Source organism: Calonectris borealis, chromosome 9 (genome assembly GCF_964195595.1).
Source record: "Calonectris borealis chromosome 9, bCalBor7.hap1.2, whole genome shotgun sequence".
NCBI classification, from domain to species: Eukaryota; Metazoa; Chordata; class Aves; order Procellariiformes; family Procellariidae; genus Calonectris; species Calonectris borealis.
This window is the reverse complement of record NC_134320.1, coordinates 13,996,476-14,017,226: the sequence shown is the minus strand read 5'-3', so window position 1 is coordinate 14,017,226 and position 20,751 is coordinate 13,996,476. Positions and strand designations below refer to the sequence as shown.

General features: G+C 40.5%; 1 protein-coding gene across 1 annotated transcript; it reads left to right on the top strand.

The window, feature by feature from the left end:
- Positions 1 to 790: 790 nt before the first annotated feature.
- Positions 791 to 12,484, top strand: LOC142085577 (phospholipid scramblase family member 5-like). The gene is made up of 7 exons (XM_075157634.1): positions 791 to 803; positions 3,360 to 3,511; positions 7,989 to 8,031; positions 8,890 to 9,110; positions 10,104 to 10,265; positions 11,347 to 11,508; positions 12,446 to 12,484. The coding sequence occupies exons 1-7, from the start codon at positions 791 to 793 to the stop codon at positions 12,482 to 12,484; spliced, it is 792 nt and encodes a 263-aa protein (XP_075013735.1).
- Positions 12,485 to 20,751: the final 8,267 nt, after the last annotated feature.

Below are 20,751 nucleotides of genomic sequence, written 5' to 3'. Positions count from 1 at the left end.
CCTCCTCCTCTCCTCTCAGTGCAATGCGGGTGATTACATGTCTTAGGTTTTGGGATGGACGGTGCTTGTCTGCAGCAAAGCACAGCCAATCTGTTTTAATTTTCCAAATCCAGTTTAAACACCTCACATGGATCAGCAGAGCCCTGCATGGGGGGGTGTGTGTGCAGGGAGGGGGGGTACAGGATCATTTTCTGGGTCTGGGTGCAGGCATGGCATCCCTCGTAGGGGAGGCTGATGCTATGCGGCTGGAATACAGGGAGAAATCCGAGGTAGCTTTTCCTGCTCTGTGCATGGGAAACGTTGACTGGGGGCCAGCCGTAGGGAAATGCAGGTAATTAGCTCCTCTGTCTTTACTGGATACCCTGAAGAAATGGAAACATAAATATTGAATTATAAAGATAGAATTTGTGTAGTCTCAGAATATATACATACATTATAAAGCAGAATTTTAGGTCTAATGTGTTCAGTTAGCCAGTGGGTACATTGAAGTTTTGCTTCTTTGTATTCACAAAACACTTTTCCCTCATTCCATTGGTGCAAATGACTTGAAATGAACAATGTTTTTCTTGTTTGTTAGCATCATCTCCCCCTGTTGTCCATCGACATAAAATACAGTGTTCAGGAACATGAGAAAGGCAATACATTTCCTCCAGCTCTTTGTAAGCTGATATGAAGTAGACAGACACCTTCTGAAGTTTTGCGCATGCTGTGCTCTTTTTTTCTTTGCTGCAACAAGAAAAGCCTTTTCTTTTAACCTGGCTTCCTTTGAAGAAGTAACTCAGGAAGCTTCATGGCCTCTCAAGGTAAGTGCATCTATACTCTGTATTTTTAGATCATGTTTACAGAAAACTACAGTCGTGTACGTTTCCAGCAATCAGCAGTCTGATGAAATGAGAGTTTCAGGCTAAAACCACATCAGCCAAAGCACAGTTGGTTTGGCTTCCTTTAATTTTTCAGCATTCAAGAGGCTCCTAAGGAGACTAAAATCTATACTAGAATGTTATTTGAATAAAATAGGTTACAAAATGTTAGCATCTGCACTCAATCAGGAAATTTAGTGTTTGTATCTTTTTGCTTAAACCTGTGGGTACAGAATGTGTGGGAAGGGCAGGTACTGAGCCAAGGGTACCACTATTTTTGCACACTTCTTTCCTATTCCACTTTGAAAATACCAAATCAGCAAATGCTTTTCGCTTTCAAAACTGGCCAGAGTCCTGATAACCATGGAGGGAATATAAATATCAGAAGAATAACTGAATTACTCCTATCTGGTGCATCTTTGTCACCTATTGTCTTTTAGCAGCAGCCGGTGGGGTATTCAGGACTACAGGCACACATTGCAGCATGCTGATCTGACGAGCCTTCTAAATTAATTTTCTCCGTGCTTTCAAATACTTAAACTAAGTAGAAGGACATAAATCTATTTTTTCTTAACATGAATGTGACTCCACAGAGGTCACCCTGTTGTGACGTTCAGAGGTAGATGTTGGCCCAGGGAGTTTCAGCAATGTCTATTTATGTTTGGTGAATGTTTACCCCTCTTTATTGCCCCCAAATACTCAAGATATTCTACATTTACAGCACTAAAAGGTATACAGCAGCAAGCAGGTTTTACAGCATTTATTACTCTTGCAATATGCTTTTTTTTTAATTTTGCTTGTCTTTAGTCATATAAAAGAGATCTGGTTTTGTATATTTTTAATGCATAGTAGTTATCAGAAGCAGCAAAATAGTCATGTTGTGTAATATGGTTTTCATAATAAAGGAACTTGATAATACACTTCTTTTAGGAACAAGTAACTCTACAAATTATGTTTGTACAGAATGAATGCTCACTGTATCATATGGTAACTTTTAAGTTTTTCCATACCATAAATGAAATGGGAAACATCCACAAAAATAGGCAAAGTGTCAGAGTAGCTCGGATTGTCATCAATATTTAATGTATTTACTGTTTGATTTTTGTATAGCTTAAAATTTGACAGGTAGAACTGCAATTTGTTGTCTTTTTTTCTCTTTATTATTCGAGAATAACACTAACGCTCAGCCACTTCATGGCATTTCATGTAACAACAAGAGTTACGGCAGGAACAGAACCCTGTGAGGTAAAATGATGCAGAAGAGCATATAAAATATTTATTACCCAGTTATACATTTTTAAAAGCCAGCTACAAATTCAAAGGGGTTACTTCTTCCTGTGGTCTCAGACTTTGAAAGAAAGCAGTGGCTGCAAAGACAAATTAAGATCAAAATATGATTAAATGATGAATCAACTACAGTGAGTTCAAGGAATGCTAAAGGATCTCATTTAAACCCACAACAGCAAAAAAGAGCTTCAGACTTAGAGCCAAAATTCCTTCTGGACCTCAAACCCCGTTGTGCTTAAGAATTGTCACACAGGAGATAAAAATGATCAGTTTGGGGACTGCCTTACTGCCGAAGTGCAGGAGCTTAGCTTCATATGAGGATTTGCCATTTATATGTGCAGAGCTTCCGCTTGCTCTTCCTTGTTCCGGCAGAGCCGGTGTTACTGAAGGCTGTGGAAAGATGCTGGTAGTAAAATCAGTAGGAGTTTGTTGAGAATCAAATGGCTAAGGTGAACACTGCACTGTGGGAGACGGTGCCTGTGCGTATGAAGGGCTGTGGGCTTGCAGGTGCCTGCAGCAGTAAATACTCTCGTTACCTTCACAGCACTAGCCAGGGTAACCATCACTGTGTCCTAAAAGACGTGCTTGCAATAGCAAACCAGAAAACACAGCTTAACGATATCTGATCTTTTTATTAAGATAATAATGAATAATACACTGTACGAGGCTGTGTAGACTTTGGTACCAGGGTTGTAACATCCAGCTTGGGGAATTTGAGATCCCTGGAAAGGTTATCTCTAATTAAGAGAAAATATGCATGCCCTCAAGATGCTAGAAAGCATCTGGCTAGGAGGAAGCCCTCAGCAGCTCAGCGTACACGGGCACGCAGGGCAGCTCCCGGGGAGCAGGGCTGGGCAGCCTGTGCTGAGGAGCTTGTGGCCACCCTGCGTGTGGGTCCAGACCAGCCCCAGCCTCCTCACGCAGACTGAGTGCTCAGAGCAGATTAGGTGCCCTCCAAGACCACATCTCCTAGTTTAGCTTCATCTACAGTGATTCCACTTTGCATACTCTAAAACTGCTTTATAAAGTGAATCAGAGTGCTCCAAGTGTGGTTCCATGAGGAGATTTGTTTCAGATCCTCACTTCTGATCTGAACTAAAATGCTGATATAGCCACAGGCAGAATGTGACATTGTTGTTCCAGTTTTGATCCAAGTGGCTAGCTGCTGTTTGGCCCTGTTCATTTCTGATTTTTTTTCTCCTTTTCCTGCAGAATCTCAGGGACAAACCAACCCAGTCTTTAAGGATTACCTCCCTGGTTCTTCTGACCTTCCTGAACAGAATAAGCCTGTTGAACCAACAAGTCTCTGGAAGCAAACATCACACACTCATAACTTGCCACCTGGTCTGGAGTACCTGAACCAGGTCCTGGATCTTTCCAAATGTTAGAATTGTTTTGTTTTCCTTGTAGACTTCTTTGATACCTTGGGGGATGGGGTGGTTTGGGTTTCTTTCTTGGGGGAGGGGCAGGTGGAGGTGGAGAGGCTTTTTTGTTGTTTGATATTACTATGAAATAAGGAGCGTAGGAATGACAAGCTCTTCCTTCATTGCTGCCATTCATTTTTATAGAAATACATTTGTTGTGCATGTGGCTCTCCTTGCACCAAAACCATGGTTTTCTTCCCTCTAGGACTTTTTCTAGGTCATAGTATTACCCCCTCATTGTCCCCCCAGTTTCCTTCCAGCTCCTTAAGAGCTCATCCTCAGGGAAATGGCTATCAAACTCCAGCTGGCCTCAAAAAGACTTAAAGAGGCAGTGTGTGAAGGAATTGTCACCTCCTTATAAGCCACCCCTTGAGGAACACGAAGGTCTTCTGAGCAAACTCCTTCTGCCAAGGACAGTGCTCTCCAGGTTAGAGGTAAGGTCCTGGGGAGGCAAGCTCCCAAGGAGGCAACTTGTGAGCATAAGCCTGAGTGGCTACAAACCCGCACCCACTCTGTGTTGGGTCGTGGGGCAGGAAAGCGCTAGTGCCCGAGGAAGGGAAATGCCTGGAAATGGAAGTGGACAAGTAAGTCACAGGCAGGGGAGGGAAAGGGAATGCTAAAGTCTTCTCAGTGCTACTGCTAAACGTGCGGCTGTCCATCTCCCGCTGTGAAACCTCAGCTCCTGGAGCACAGACCAGTGGTGGTCTGCAGCTCTGCTCCAGAAGTTTCATCTCTCTCTGCATTTTTTTACTGGGAGGGTCACTCCCTGCTACCGCTTTGACACTGACTCCAGTTTGCATTTCACATGTGGGGGGATTCTGCCACTCTTATATGTGCTGAGTAACACTTCATACACCCTGCCTGGTATGGGCAGGGACAGAATCAGGCCCCCAGTGTAGTCAGGTTGTGATTCTCAGATTCTCACACACACGCTTCTGCCGTGTTTGTATTTTGGTGGTGCTGGGAAATGTTTATTTCATTCGAGGTCTGTATTTTAGATATACATTTCTGGTAGTTTTGTACAGAAGCAGAAATTGAATGTATTTTATATTTGGAGCTAAGTTACCTAGATAGCTAATGAAACTGGGAGACCCTTCAGAAACAATCTTTCATGTGGAGTTATGATTTTGATTTCATGGTGCCCATGCACAAAATGATATCTGTTGTCCATTACACGAGCATTTGCTCACAGACTGTGGGAACTACGCTTTTTAGTCTAAAAGAGATTGTGATAGTAAATACTTGGCAGGTTACATATTCAGTCTCCTGTACGAACATGAATTATACCTGAGATTTACCCATACAACGTGGGCAAGCAAATTCTATTACTCCATTTTATAGAAGCTTTACATCTGACATAAAGACAAAAGAGCAAATGGCTGTCAGAACTATAACTAGAACTCAAGACCTCATTCATGCTTGTTCTCGGCCCGATAACCACGTCTCTGTGCTGCAGCCCTCGCCAATTATTTTCAATTTTCTCTGCAGTCTGAAAAGCGGAAAGCATGTGTGCAACGCTGATTATTGGCATATACCCACAGCTAGAGTTTCCACGCGTTGCAGAACATTTTGGTGTGCAATGCTGAAGCCATACTGGCTGTGTGACTAATGAAACAAGCTCATACAGGATAGATTGCAGCAGAGAGGAGATCTGTCCGGCAGGAGAGGGCTGCCTGCAGAATGAGTGTGGGATTCACAGCTGCCAGGGTGTTCCCTTGGGATTTATCCTGATGGACTTAAGAGATTTTCACATAATGAAATTCTCAAATGAATGAAGATGTTTCTAGCAGAACTGGGAATTTTTTATGCCATTGGGAAGACTGGAATACTGTGTATCCTGCTTGTGTGTGCATTGGGGAAAGGTGGATCCAAATTGAAATAGGCACAGACAGGTGTTACTGGAAGGACATAGGGAATAGAGAACCTGCTTTAAAACAAGACTGCGAGTGTTTCATCTTTAGACTAACAAAATGCTACCAGAGGGGGAACTGTGACAGCTCTCACCCCTGGAAGAGTAAACAACCTGTGGGAAAAAGAGACATCTAATTTATAGAATGATATTACCAGAAGAAAGATTGTATAGAAAGTGGTTTTGTATAAATACAGGATAAAAAATATAAATGAGGTTCTGGGATTATCTCCAGCAGGAGCGAGGAAGATAGCTGGATAGATTTGAGAAAGCTGAATATATTTCTTAATAAGACCATGACGTGTTTGACTCCGAAACAAGGATCCAAATTTAGTGAATCTCAGAGGGATCCCTACAGTCTTATTCTAAACAGCAACTCAAGGACACAGCATATAGTGTTGGATGAGAGGAAAAGAAAATATCTGTCATGTGCGTTAAGGCCAGACAGCAATATTTCACTCTGCAAATACCCACTCGGAGCCAGTCAGGCTGAGGAGGGATTCACTTGGCAGTTCAAGGTGCACCAGAGAAGGGCAATAAACTGCTTCTGCCCTGGCAAACTGATACCTTGCTTTCTGTCACTATCACAAAAGTGACACTCTTTAAACAATTTCCTACAAAACAGGTTACCCAAACCTCATTATTACCTTCCAGATCACAGCCACAGTTTGAGGAATTGGCCAGTGCCCATAGCAGGAATAAGACAGACGAGACCTCGGAGACGAATTTTCCAAGTAGCTCAACAGCACGTTGTCCCACTGTTCAGACTTAACCAATTTTGTAAGAAGCTTCTTAGTTTATGCTTGCTTAGACTGATCAGATGTAAATTTAATGCCCACAAAACTGAATACTGAGAATTAGCTACGTAGAAGGAATTTTAACACATCTGAGCTCAAGAGGACTCAGACCCTTGTAAACCAAAGGGCTTTAGATGCTTTCAAATGCAAGTGCAGAATTCCCTTAATCCACAAGTGCCCCAATAAAAGATGCATCAGAGTAGCTGCCTTGCAGAAACCAGTGAAAGGCAATACAAGTCTAACAAGTGGTACTGCCACGTTGTCTCAACATTGTTTATACATTGTTCACAATAAACCAATACACAGACCAAAATCACTCCAAGCTGTTAACAGTTCAGGCTCATTAATTTTCTTTTCCCTGTGAAAGTCTATATGGGGCAAAGAAATCCACATTAAAATCAATACTAAAGTATTAGAATAGCCCTACCATCTTTAACTTGTTTATTCTTTTTTCATCAGCAAAGCATTTCTCATGAGCTCCAAGAGTTCGCATCTCTCATGAAACCTAAACTACAGACAGTAATGATTCTCAGGAGAAAATTTTTAAGTCCAAATATTTTTTATTATTTCAATTACTGGCATGCACATTTCAGAGATTAGAGATTAGAGATTTCAGATAATGAAAGGGATGAAGAAGTTTCTCTTTTACCAGCTTTTCTTTGCAGCTGCAGGAGATGACTAGAATTGACAAACGGCTGCAACAGTTTGAATACGTACCAGGCCAGTTTTATCAATTGTAAAATAGACAGATGCTGGAGAGCTGTGACATGCTGGTCTAGAAGGTCGCTGTGTGCTTTCTGTCTGCAGCTGAGAGTAATGGCAAAATCCTGTTCCAAGCATTTGCCCGTCAGGAATTTAAGGAAAAGAGATTAGCAAAGCCTAAATTATCACATAAAACAGGCATAAAAAGTCACATAAAACTGAAAGGTAGACTGAAATTAAGTCTTGCTGGTTTTATAATACTGATGACTGTTCTCTAAAAAAGAATAACGTCGGAGGGACGATAAGCACAGCAAAGCTGGGTATCATGGCAAACAGTTTTTCTCCTGCATTTGTAACCAGCTCACAGGGGAAGACATTTTCAGCCAGCCGAGGGTTTCTCTGGAAGCTGTTGTTTCACTCATTCTGGCACCCTGGCATGACCGTTTGCCAGATTTAGGGTACAGAACTCCCGGTGCCTGAGATCAGAACGTTAAAGCTCGTGTGTGCCATCGTTGGCATCACCCCATAGCCCTGCTGGGCTGCTCCAGCTGGGCCCTTTGGGATGTGGCTACAGCATGTTTTGAGCTTGAGCTCAAACTCGTTCACTCCTGCACTGCCATGGTGCCCAGCACTAACCTTAGCTTTGGGGTAAGGGGCTTCCCCTCTGCCAAGACCAGCGGGGAGGAACAGGACTGAGAAGTGGGTCCTGCTTCTCACATACATCTTTCCATTGCTGTTGTCTTCCTCATTCCCCCAGTGAAGATTATTTTTCTTCAAACGTGCAGGTGAATTACATGACCACAGCACCCAATGTCACACGCTTCAGTCATCATTTCCGAGAGATGTCTAAAGTGTGACTTGAGATAGCCCTCAGGCACCCAGCCTGTGCACCTCTGGAAGGAAAGAAATCCTAATAACAGGGAGATGAGCACTAAAAATAGACAGGTGATCACTGGCAGCCCCAGACCTTTCCAACACCTCCCATCTTGTTTATTTTTTTTTTAAACAGCTGGACCGGATAATTATTCATCAGCAAGTGGAGCTTCTTGAAGGTATGGTGCAATCCTTGTCACTCTTTAACTGTGCTGGTACACAGATGTCTCCAAAAGGCTTCCAGGTCTTGCCCCCAACTTGCTGAAGTCATTGTGAAGCCTCCTGCTGACCTTGCGTCAGGCCTGTAATGCGGTGTTAGTCTGGTGAAAGCTCACTTTCTTTATGCCTGTTCTGCAGCAAACCAATGAGGAGAGAAAGATCACTGTGATCTTTCTGAATCTCTACACCAGCCCTAAATTCTCTCCCTCAGACACCTCCTCCTCAAAGTTACTAAAGTTTAACTATCTTCCAATCCATGGGAATATTTATTGTCTTTAACAATAATTAACATGCTACAAGAAACAAAGCAAATAAAGAAAGGAAAGTCAGAAGACACAAAATGAAGCATAAGAGTTTCTATTTACATAGTTCCTCAGAATTTCAAGTGTTCAATACTGAACAAGTATTAAGTTCTGCAAGTAAAGTATTTTTTAATGTATTTCTCCCATTCAAAATGTTTTCGGCCTGATTCTTGGATACGTTGTTGGGTGAAAGTTTTGTCACTGAAGTGGGGCAGCCTCGTATTATTACTTTTCACAGATGATAGAGTAAGAAAAAGCCCAAACCAAAACTCAGGATCTGAATTCTGTTTTGTGATATGTACTTTAGTGTATGGCAAATCAAAGCCTTTGAACTAAACTTTCCTTCAAAATACAGACCTGACGTTATTATTTCCTTATAATTGTATATTTTCTTTGTGTCATTATTTCAAAACAATTTTTTCAGCAGTCTCTGTTCCATAGATTTTTAGAATATATACTAATATATATATACTAACACTATGCTAAGGTAATGTTCTACTTGTTTTGCTTTATTAGCCGTACTTGGCACAGAGACCTCCAGCAAATACGAGATAAAAAACCATTTGGGACAAAGAGTTTACTTTGCAATAGAAGAAAATGATTGCTTTGATCGTAACTTGTGTTCACCTATAAGGTCTTTCACCATAAGGATTGCTGATACCACGGGCCGAGAAGTGATTACAGTGAACAGACCCTTGAGATGCAACAGCTGCTGGTTCCCCTGCTTCCTGCAAGAGGTGAGTGAATCCTAATTGCCGTTTGTCCGAGCATCTTGCTGTATGTGCACAGCATTAATGAAGCCTCATGCAACCTCTGTGAGGACGGCAGGAAGGAATTCACGCCCACCTCTCAGCCTGGGGGACTGCGTGGAGGCCTTCGTTTAGAAGTAACTATTGATAAACGAGGCCCTTCTAAGAGTTACGTTCCCAGGTCCCTTTCATGGGACCTTACTTTCCTGACATCCCAAATAAAGCTTTTGGGTCTGATGATACAGTTGTGTCTCCAGTCAGGTAACACCCCAAAACACTGCTTGCTTGTTAGTGCTGCAGATGGAAATCATCCGCTGTGCTCCCAGAGTGTGAAGGATGGAAAATCCCTGGACACCATTAGTGCGTGTGGGTACGACTGGGAAGCAGCTCCCCGAGGAGGCTGATGCTTCGCTCCATGGCTCTGCCTCTTCAAGGCCATGTATCTCTGGGAAATTGCAGAACTTGGAAATAAGCTGCTTTGAGTGAAAAATGCAGATCCTATGGAGTATCAGATCTTTTCTCCTTATTTTTGACTCTTTTATTCAGACACCTTTCTTGTTTTACGAGTATGTTTTATAGGTTAACTCATCTACTTTCTCAGTACTGCATCAGGATTTAAAAAAAAAAAAAAGGTCCTTTGGTAGCACAGCTACTGTATAAAAAAGTGATTACAATACAATACAATTACAGTACACTGATTACAATAACAAAAACTTTTCACAGCTTATGGCTTTTATCAAATCTTATATTACATGTAAGACGTTAGCTTCTGGTGCAGCTTTTGAGCTTCCTGTTGTCCACTATATTTAAAAACACCATTAGACAGCCTTGTAGTATGCAGTTCAGAGTTTGGTAAAATTATATGTAATTATATTCAATAAACAAATATTTTGTCATTATATAAACAATACACTATTATGGACAAATATACTAATATAAAATTACTTTATAAGATTTTTTTTGTTTTCTTTTGTTTGCTAGTTAGAAGTTCAGTCCCCACCAGGTACAATAGCTGGGTACGTTGTACAGAACTGGGACCCTTTCCTGCCAAAGTTTACTATACAGAATGAAAGTAAAGAAGATGTACTAAAAATAATTGGCCCATATGTAACTTGTGGCTGTTTTGAAGACGTTGACTTTGAGGTATGTTTCTAATGAGTGTTAAGAATTTTAAAGTTTTACTACTTTGAATAAATTTCTCACTCAAAAATCCTGTTATTCTACCCGCAGAAATATTATGTACTATAATTATTATGTTGCTATAATTATGGAACAGAAGTACAACGATGTGCGTTGGAGTTCCTGACTTGTACACTTAGATTCCTACAGATGTTTTCTGAATAGGAGTGACAATTCCTTCGAGGAAATAAACATGTTGCTAAGTGAAGTCCTGGTCCTCTGTAGTCCACGAGCATTCAGCCATTGATTTTGATAGGCTCAGGGTTCCATCCCACATGCATTCACTGTTACCTGACACACAGTCCCTTGAAGCCTCTGGCATTGAATCTTCTACCTTCATTACTCTCAGACTGAGAACCACAGGCAGGATTACTGTCCAATATGTCTACATCCATTTGACAACATTCATCAGGAGAAAAATAATTCTGAGGAGCCACTGAGATATTTAAGGGATGAGAGGGAGAATGGGAGATGCTCGAAGAAACCATGGACATAGTTTTCTGATGTGAACAAAGTGCTTAGCCTTAGTTAAGGAATTATGAAAGAGCTTCTGTGTTGATCAACTCATTAGCTAAATCAGAAGACTTCAGTGGGTACTGTTCAAAATTTCAGTATACTGTGATAAACATGCAGATGGCTACATGCAGATGGCTACATAATTGAGAACATATCTGTCAGTTGTAGGGGACGATGGTCCACAGCAATGGTACTGCTGTGACTTGGAGCATATCAGAAACACACGACAGGAAAAAACAAATCATTGTGGAAGAAGAGCAAATATGGTATAAACTTTCCTTGCTTTCCTCCACTTTTCTGTCAGCTCTAAAGATGCTGGTGTTTCCAAACTTGAGATCCTTTCTTGTGTGCCACTCCTAAAGGCAAATCTGACACTAATAGAGCATCTCAACGATAAGAATAAAAGGAGAACCTGACAATTATAGCATACTCTGTGTGTCAGCGCACAGTCATTAAATCTGTGGAGATATAATCAGTGTGTACTTGATTTATTTACATTTAGGTGTATTCCTATTTTTCATTTGTGCAGGTAAAAGCTCTCAATGAGATGTCAACGATAGGCAAAATTTCCAAGTACTGGTCTGGATTTGTAAACAATGTCTTTACCAACACTGCCAACTTTGGCATCCAGATCCCTGTAGATCTTGATGTGAGAATCAAGGCAGTAATGATTGGTGCTTGTTTCCTCATTGTAAGTATGCAAAAGCAAGAGGTAGACCTATAGAGGTGGGCAGACTGGGACCAAAGGGGCCTTTGCTATCAGCTGTGATCCTACAAAGGCATAAGAGCAGTGGAAAGCCAAACCAGCTACCTAAAAGAGAAGTTAACTGAAACCCTTTTAATTTTTATGGCTGCTTTTGTTTTTTTCTTATTTGCTGAGCACCTTTTGTTTCCTAACATTTTTGTTTATTAAACTGTTTAAATAGTGTAATTCAATATCTTGCATGGCAGGATCAAATATCAACATACATGTCAAAACTACCAGACTCCCCCAAACCCCTTCTCTATTGTGTTTGAATGGGTATATGAACCAAAACAAAGTTATGTTATTTCTAATGGTAATTTCAAAAGGTGAGTGCCACTTCAATAGTTCTGTCGAGTGTTGCATGTAAGACCTTCAGGGCATATGAAACCTCCTACAAAAATTCCCTTGTGAAGATAATTGTAAGAGAAGAATTAAATGAAAAGGAGAATACTCACTACTAGGGGTAAGGATGAAATTAAGATGCATGTTTTCTAGAATTACAAATTGATACTCGCTGTGTACGTCTTTTGCTAACGCTAATGTGTTAATATTAACATGCAATGATTTCAAAATCATCTGTGATATTTACATCAGAGAATATAAAACAAAAGGACAAAACTGTTTGAATTATTCACTGGAAGGTGTTTGCTTTAGAATAGCAACAACAATTCAGATATTTTGCTTTTATTAGGTTAGAAATGTAACTCTCATGACACTTAAGATTTTTGGATTGTGTCCTCCAAAACTCCTGTTGCTCAGTGGGGGGGTAATGGAAAATGATTGATTAATTAGTTTATGTAAAAAAAGCCTACAAGTAAGATTTTTAGTAGTAATTGTTGCATTTTTGTACCTTCCTTACCATTCACAGTTTGTTTATTTGTAGGACTTAATGTTCTTTGAAAATTCTTTGAATGGATTATAACAAGATGACAGAAACAATAAAACATGCAGAATGCGTTTCAGTAAGTAAAAACGAAAATAAATTGATCTTCTTGCTTTGAAGACTTACGTGTTAGATACTTTCTAATTCTTTTTCATTTTCTTCCAGAAATCCCTTGAGCTTTGGACATGATTTTGAACTGCACGAATCCTTGTTCCTTATAGGAAAAGAAAGGGAGCTAATGATGATGTTTATTAAAATGTATCTCATGTAAATAATAATTTCCCACTTACATTTTATGTGTGTTGTAGCTAAACACATACTTTTCACACAGAGCACTGTTGCTTTGGAACAGTGCTATTCTCTTCTTTCTTTTTTGATGTTCCTGCATGGGAAATCATGAAAGATTAGACGAAGGCTTGCAGCGTCACTGATGAAAGTCTATGTTTAGAGAAGCCTTTGATGTTTTGCAAGTGCTGGTACCAGTTACTAGCCACATGAGGGTGTGTTCTGGGGGTTTTGCTTTTTCATAATTTTAGAAGTAATTTTCTGATTTGTTATTTAATAGTAACAAACTGAGATTGAAAGTAACAAATATAAAGACATTACCCGATGGGAAGTTCAAGATGTTATCTGTTTCAGCGAGTTGAAAGAAGGGAAGTGATGTTTGCTAGTAAATTAATTTTATGGTAAAGATTTGTTTAATGAGTGGCAGCCAGAAATTTATGTTTCCGGTACTAGACTGGGGAACGTAAGCTTTATTCAGAAAATCTGGTCTTCCACTGCTTTTATTGAATGCAGGCCATAAGGTTTGAGAGAGAGTCCTCTATGTGCTAGAGGCGCACAAATCACCTCACAGTTGAACTGCCCACTGGTAAGGATTCTTGCTCCCATCCACTCAAGACTTTCCTTAAAACCTTTGTTCCTCTTAATAATATCTGGTGGTTGATAACTTTTCATTCAGCCTTGCCTGAGGCTATCCTAGAACAGAATTATTCTTTTCCTTTGGCAAGCTCAGGTATTTTCTATGATAGGACTGTGCAACAGGAGCTTTTTCTATTTCAGATAGCAATTTTACATGGCTGTTCACTCCTGCAGTCACACCTCATCATACTGTTCCCAAACATTCCCACCAACAGGCTTTTACTAATACAAGCTTCCTTTGTAGGAACATCCATGATATATATGCAAGACATAAACAGAAAAAATTTTGTTGCGAAATATTTGCTGTATGAACTTGCTTATGCCTCTCTTAAAAACTCCAATGAGTCCTCAAGAAGCAAACCATTACTGTACAGTATGGGTGGTAAAAACAAGTGCTATCATAGTCACCGGTCAAGTTTCCAAGGGGAACATTTTACAAGTCACTGTGAATGCTGGATTTTTTTAGCATGAACTAGTAATTCAATTCTTGCAAATAACCAACACATCAACGGAAAGGAGAGGAGATAATGAATAATGCATAAAAATGAAAAAGAGCTAAATTTATCAGGTGATTAATTCTCAACAAATATTTAGACTAATTTTAAATTAATGTTCATGGATATGAATTCAAACACAGTGAAGTCAGGAAGTTGCAGTTAATGTTCCCATAGTGAAATTAACTCAGGAATGCTTATAGATTTAAACAGTAGGGTTTAGATTATATACCACACTTAGGTATTTATACAGATTTACATATGTCTTGAAAATAATTGTGGTTAACAAGCTCTGACAATCATCATCTCTTAACCATTTCATTACCGGCTCTTGCTGTGACTCTTGTCAGTGCAATCAGGCTGCAATCCGCAGAACTTACGAGCTCGCAGGGAACCACTGCTGTCGCCTTTCCCAGGAGGAAGCAGTAGCTGTGAGCTTCGTGGGCAAGAAGCTCCCTCGTGTGACAATTTATAGTTTTGCAGAAGAACGCAGATGACTGATGCCAATTTGCTATTCTCACTAGTTTCACGTTGGTGTCATTCTATTAAATTCAGAACTTTCACTCCTGGCTTACTCAATGCAGATTGAGAAAGAGCGCCAGATTTTTATATTAATTTATCTCTTTAAATCCCTTTGCCAGCTTAGACAGAAGTGACTATTATTGTAGCCAACAGCCTTGGGTCTCATGCAAAACCACATTCTTGCGCTGTTGTTGAGCTGTGTGTGTCTGAACGCCCAGCTGCGTGCAGTGCCGGGTGAGATCAGCGGGCTCCCCTGCTGCCTGCCACTCTTCCTCTGCAATTTCCAGCCTCTTATGACCTTAACAAGCCAGAGATGTCTTTGAAGCAAATGTGTCCAACTACCATGGAAGTCAATACAAAATAGGGTCTTATTTACCTTCAGGGAAGGATTTGGCTGTGAGTGTCCACATATATACCTTGTAGGTAAGCAATAAATGCATACATTTTTTATATATTGCAACCAGATGATAGTACTGTATTTCTTGCACTTAGTGACTTTGTTGCTGTTGAGTATGGAATGCTTGCATACATGTCTGAGTATGTTTGAATGCCTCTGTTTATACCCAGCAGCAGCTTCTGGGACATACAGGAACAGGTTCAGTCCCTGGATAAAACAAATCCTGGGGCTGGGATAGCTCTTGCTGGCTAAAACTTCCTCAGCAGCCTGCTTGACCTTGGTCCCACCCTTTGACATCCTGGTAGAAATTCAGTGCCAGTGCTAGCACTTTTTCAACTGGAAGCGCCTTCACCTAAACCACAGCTGCCATACGAGGGCAGGTATTTATCCTCAGCAAAGATTACGGAGTTCTGCGTGATATTACTAAAGAAAAGCTAACGCGTACTAAGATTTTAAAAACCTGCAGCTCTAACTAGCAAGACTTTCTCATTAATAGCAACTGTTTTGCATTATGGGAGCTACGTATGCTCTTTACAAATCTCACCTTCCACAACTGCCCCACGGGCTAGGAGTGGCTCTCCAAAGGAGAATTCAGTATTCCCCAAAGGGGCTCAGATAGTCTCTAAAGTAGATTCATGTCCTGAACATCTTCTAGAAAGAAACATGATTGTTCTAATGAAACAGAAATTTTACTTAATCCAGCCAAGCAAATAGTTTCACTCTTGATCACCAGCCACATTGTAAAGCTGTGTTGTACATAATTCTTGTGTTCAGTAGATGGCAGCAACAGTTCATTATTACAATATTTAGCTTTCCACAGATCACAAGCTGTATCCGGGACACTGATTAAAGATCAACACACCTTTAACCTCTAATTGATTTCTACCCTTAACTGGAGGATTATTTTCTTTGTCTGATATTAAACCTTTGTCACACGATGCTGGGTTATCTTTATTGCCTGCTACTTACAGCTGAATTATTGGTGACCAATATTTGATGAGATTTGGTAGATGCACAGGCAGAATCCAGTCTACCACAAAGTGAGCTCTTCTGGTCAGCCCAAAACCTATTTTTTGCACCTGGAGCATCTCTCCAGCTTCCACAGGTGGACAGAGGAGAAGCCCCAGCCCCAGGACATTCCCCACCTTCTGCAGAAACAGAAAGTGCTATGTCTGAAGGAGATTGCTTTGCGGTGGGGTCCCTAGAAATATGGAAGGTTTCTAGGCAAACTTTGCCCCCATGTCGTGTCATCATGATCCATCACTATGTGCTGTCCTGGGGCAGAGTGGTGGAAACCCCCTATAGTGCCACAAACCCAGACGACACCACTGCCTGGGAAGGAGCTGGTTTGTCCATGGGAAGGTCAACCACTTTTTGTGAGAGAGTGGCAACACAGCATCTTGGTAAGTTCTGGGATCTTTTCATCATCTAATAATTTGGTGGATGCAAAAGTACTTCTCTTTGTAGACTTTGATGTGTATATTGAAAAAATGTCTTTTTGTTTCAATTGGGTTATTTGGTTTAGGATTAGACAAATTAGAAATGATCCACAATACAAATTTTCTAATGGAGTTGTCTAAGTGGTACCTGTTTGGGAAAAAATATATGTAATTTCCTCCTTCTGACTCTCTTCTTAGTTGTATTGATTTCTTTTCAATTAGAATGGTATGTTCTACGTTAGAATGATACATACCAGTTCAATTCAAAGATCAACTTTAGGTTTTAAATGTGCTTTTTTCTTCCCTAAAAATGGCTCCCTTAGGGGGCAAAAAAGATTTTAGTTCCTGAGGGAAAATTACCCCATATCCTGTGAAAGGAAATTTGTTTTTTTTTTTCTGTAATCCTAGATGTTTTTCTAAACTCGATCCCTCTTTGGAATAGCTTCCTTAATGCCAAATCATTATTGAAGTACTCTATTTGCACTTGCCATGAGACAACAGTTTATTCATGACTTGTCAGCATGTTATTACTTCAATCCTCCGAAATGAAGTCAACAAAACAATTTTTAAGAGACTAATACCTACCTTTTGGAGTGAGACAGCCCAGGCCAGATACAACTTTCTGCTTTCTTTCTGTACTTTGTTAGTATTATGCTTACAAAAGCCCACTAACCTTTTACAAAAGAAAAGTCAGAAGGACAGAGACTGATGTGTGCCCAGTGGCTTGCCCCCAAAGTGTGTTCATTCCTTTACCCCAAACCACACTTAATTCCTGCCACTGTGAAAAGGAGACCTGCAGGTGACCTCATGTTGTTTTGTATCTCCTAGGTCGCCATTGAAAATTCATCTCAATTCACAATTAGGTCTTATTCTCCAGTCTCTTTGCAAAAACAATACAGAGACATCTCACCCCTATTCTCACTTTCATTTTCTTCTGGCAAAGGAGTATAAACACAGCTATTACAGCATTGCTGTGGGAATCGGAGTCCTGACCTCATCTGCCTTGATACCCAGCAGACCTACCTGAAAGGTACGGATTTCATGTTAAAACTTCTGTATTAATGTACACAGGACTATTCAATCCAATGAACCTCAGGTCTCACTGATTATTGAAAAGCCACACAGTGCAGTTCAGGCTGAAGGACTATGTTTCCAGTATGGAGTCCTGGGGTCAGCTGTGAAGCCATGCAGCACTGGTACTTACTCGCCTGGTTTGTCAGTCTTGGTTTTGAAATAAATTTACTTTACTGTATTGCACGGACTAGATCTATCTCCTCCATTTAATATCCTCTTTCACGAGGAATAAGTAAGTTAGGCAATCTTGTATAGACCCAAATTCAGCACTTTCACAGGCTGCGGGTTCAGTTCTGTGTACTTCTTATTGCATGGGCTTTGGAGCAGAATAGCTCCTAAAATCTGGATATTGGCAAGCAGGTAAGCATGGAGACTGCTCGAATGCTTAAAGGTAAGTGAGCACTTTGTGTGCTCTTATTTCTAAAGAACCTAGCACCTCCCACATTTAATCCTCAAATAACTATGTAATAAAAAATGTTGACAACTCCTGAGTTCTCACATAAAATCCTAACTGGGAGCAAAGTCCCCACTTACTTGAGTGACCTTGTTAACTCTGCTTGTTGTTTATCTAAATTAGGTGTACGTTCTGGTGAAGGTTGATAGATTAGGCTTAGTGTGCAATAAAATAAAATAGTATTATGGAAAAACGCAGGAGAGAACCAAGAGCCACACGGTGGCCCTGCGAGAGCTGCGCTGCCTCACAGCCGTCCCAGGCTGGGGCACCCTCTCCTCCACCGCTTACAGGGAAAGTTGCACTTCGGGTGCCCGTGGCTGGAAAACAGGGAAGCACACACCATGCACTTTCCATCTTTAGGTTTCTATAGGCCAGTCATAGGATGTCTAACAATGTTTTTATTCTGGTAACTGGGTGAGTATTGAGAGAAAATTCTTCCTGGAAGTTATTTCAACAGGACTCGTTAGCTTGATGTGCCTTTCCACTTTAAGATATTAATTTGAGGAACTTTTTTTCTCTGTGCCAACAACATCAGGTAAGTGGTCTATTTACATTACTGATTTTTTTTGTATTAAAATAAAACGCAACATGCAACAACAAAACCCTACAAGCTACTGTTGGCAGCCACCACTGTCTCTAGAAATACTTGTTTCTATCTAGAAATGACCCTGGACACTTTTTTTTTGTTGTTTCAGATAAGCACATTTAGAGAAAGAAAATGTCACAGTGCATGTGTCAAGGTCCAGTATTGCTTTGTAAGTCCTTTCTTGGTCGTTTATGGATTGCTTGCAGAAACTTGGGGAATTTTTGGACAAGGCTAATGACTATTATTATTCTATCCATTTGTTACTTCTGGACCCGTGAAGAATTGTATTTTGCCATCAGGAATCATTTTGGGCAGCTGTCTTTAATAATAATGCCCCTACATACCAGCCAGCACCAAAATAAGAAATGCAGCCTGGGATCAAAATAAGGATCACTACTAGAAATACCTCATATGCTTTACACTTTTTTAGAATTCAAATGAAAGTTTTGAGCATTTTTTTTAATTACTTCTGGGTTTCATGAAGAACCCAAAGTGTCAAAATACTGTTTTATTTAAAAAAGAAAAATCCTATTTGCTTTGCAAATTCAGGGGAGATATTTTGGCTATTATATAGGATAGTTTGCTGACCGTATAGGAGAGGAGTGAAAAAGATGATTTTTTATTATTTATTTATTTATTTTAGCTTCTCTCTTATCTCTAGTTTCATGTGGTTGTAGATTAAGGCTCAGAGCACCTGCGAACTAGGTAAGAGCCACAAGCAATGCTTTCTCTATCCTTCAGCGTTGCCCAGCGCCAGCAACAGGCAGCAACGCCACACCTGGAACCATAAGTTTCCCTTGAAAATAAGGCTAGGGTTAGACAAGTCCTTACCGTTTGTGATTCAAAGGAATTTTAAAAATGTCAGTATTTAAATCAAGAACTAGATGTGCATTTTAAACTCCTTAGAGTTTGGAACAGTTTTGATTCGATAAATATTTGGTTCTGAAATATTTTCACTTAACTGAGCCTACCATATGAGAGCAGCATCATACCAATGCTCTGAAAATGCATCAGCTCAGATAAAAACAAGTTTAGTGGAAGCCAGGGCATGCAGGTTATTACTTAAATTAACAATTTAGTAAATAAGTGAATTAAATGGTTCGCCATCAGGAACATTTTTATCTCTGTCTTTATTGCTGCAGACTATAAAGGGTCTGATATAAAATGTGTCATCTAATACAAACTCCCAGAAAAGTGAAACCCCAACAAGAATTAGTGGTGTACAGTGTATTTCATCCTTCTTCACACAGTGCTGTGGCTATTGTCCCAGCAAAGTCCATACAGTCCCACAGTTTGATTCCTTTCCTTTCCTTTCCTAACAGAGCCTAATAGAAAATTAAAGAGATTTTTTTGCCTTTTGATGATCTGCAAGATGTGTCATGGTTGATGTTCTTCATCCACCTGGACACTCATATGGTATTCATCATTGTGATACCAGACCAGCACTCACATAGTTAAAAACACATGCAATGTGAAGCGGTGCTTTGCTTGCTGCTGAGGAAAGCTTGAACAGGTGCGTTTTCTTCTTGCTTTGCTGAATAACTGCAAGCAGTGCATGAGGAAATAACGTGAAAGATTCAGGGCAGTAAGGTAAGGACAAGAGACAGAAAAGCTGGGGCGTGGGAGGACTGTAGAGAGAAGTGCCTCTGTAAACAGATTGGGTGTGTCTTTTGGGAAAGGCTTTGTTCAGTAAGAGCAGAGAAACACCAACTGACATGTTGACATTGAACATGCCAGCAAGCGTGACACCTAAATAAAGAGCGTGTATGTGATCCACAAAAACTTCTGTAAGCTAGAACTTTTGCTTTTAGCTGCAGTGGTTGGAACCAGTGGGACTAGGCGTTTTGTCTCAATTTTTGTTTTTTTTTCAACAGAAAACTTACCTCCTCCAAGGGGTACATGCATGTGACTTCCATATGCACACCAGCTGGGAGACTGTTATCACAGAGACCTGTGGTTAATTGACCAGCAGACGTGGGGGGGGAAGCCGAAGTGTGTCCTGGCTTCAGACTAACCTGTTTGTAAAAGCAGTTTCATGAAATGATTTGTCTCAATTCCTTCAGTCTTTTGCTCCGTCCTCTCCTGCCAGTACTGGGTTTGACACGTTACGGGGAACACGGTGTTGTAGTTGAACTGTCACCACCCTGGGTAAGGCTATCGGCCCTGACGGCAGGGAAAGGTTGAATGGTTGTGGAGCTTGGGAAGAGGGAGATGCATCCCTGCAAAACTGCAGGGTAACTTGAGCTGAAGGAAGGAGCGAGGGTGTCATGGGAACAAAACTAGCAGGGGCAGAGGAGGACACAAGGAGAACAAAATATTTCTGTCAAAAGTAAATGAATGCTTTCAACTAGCTGTGAAATCTAACATATATGTGCACAGTGGAAAAAGTATGATGGATCTTCATTACAAAATAAACATC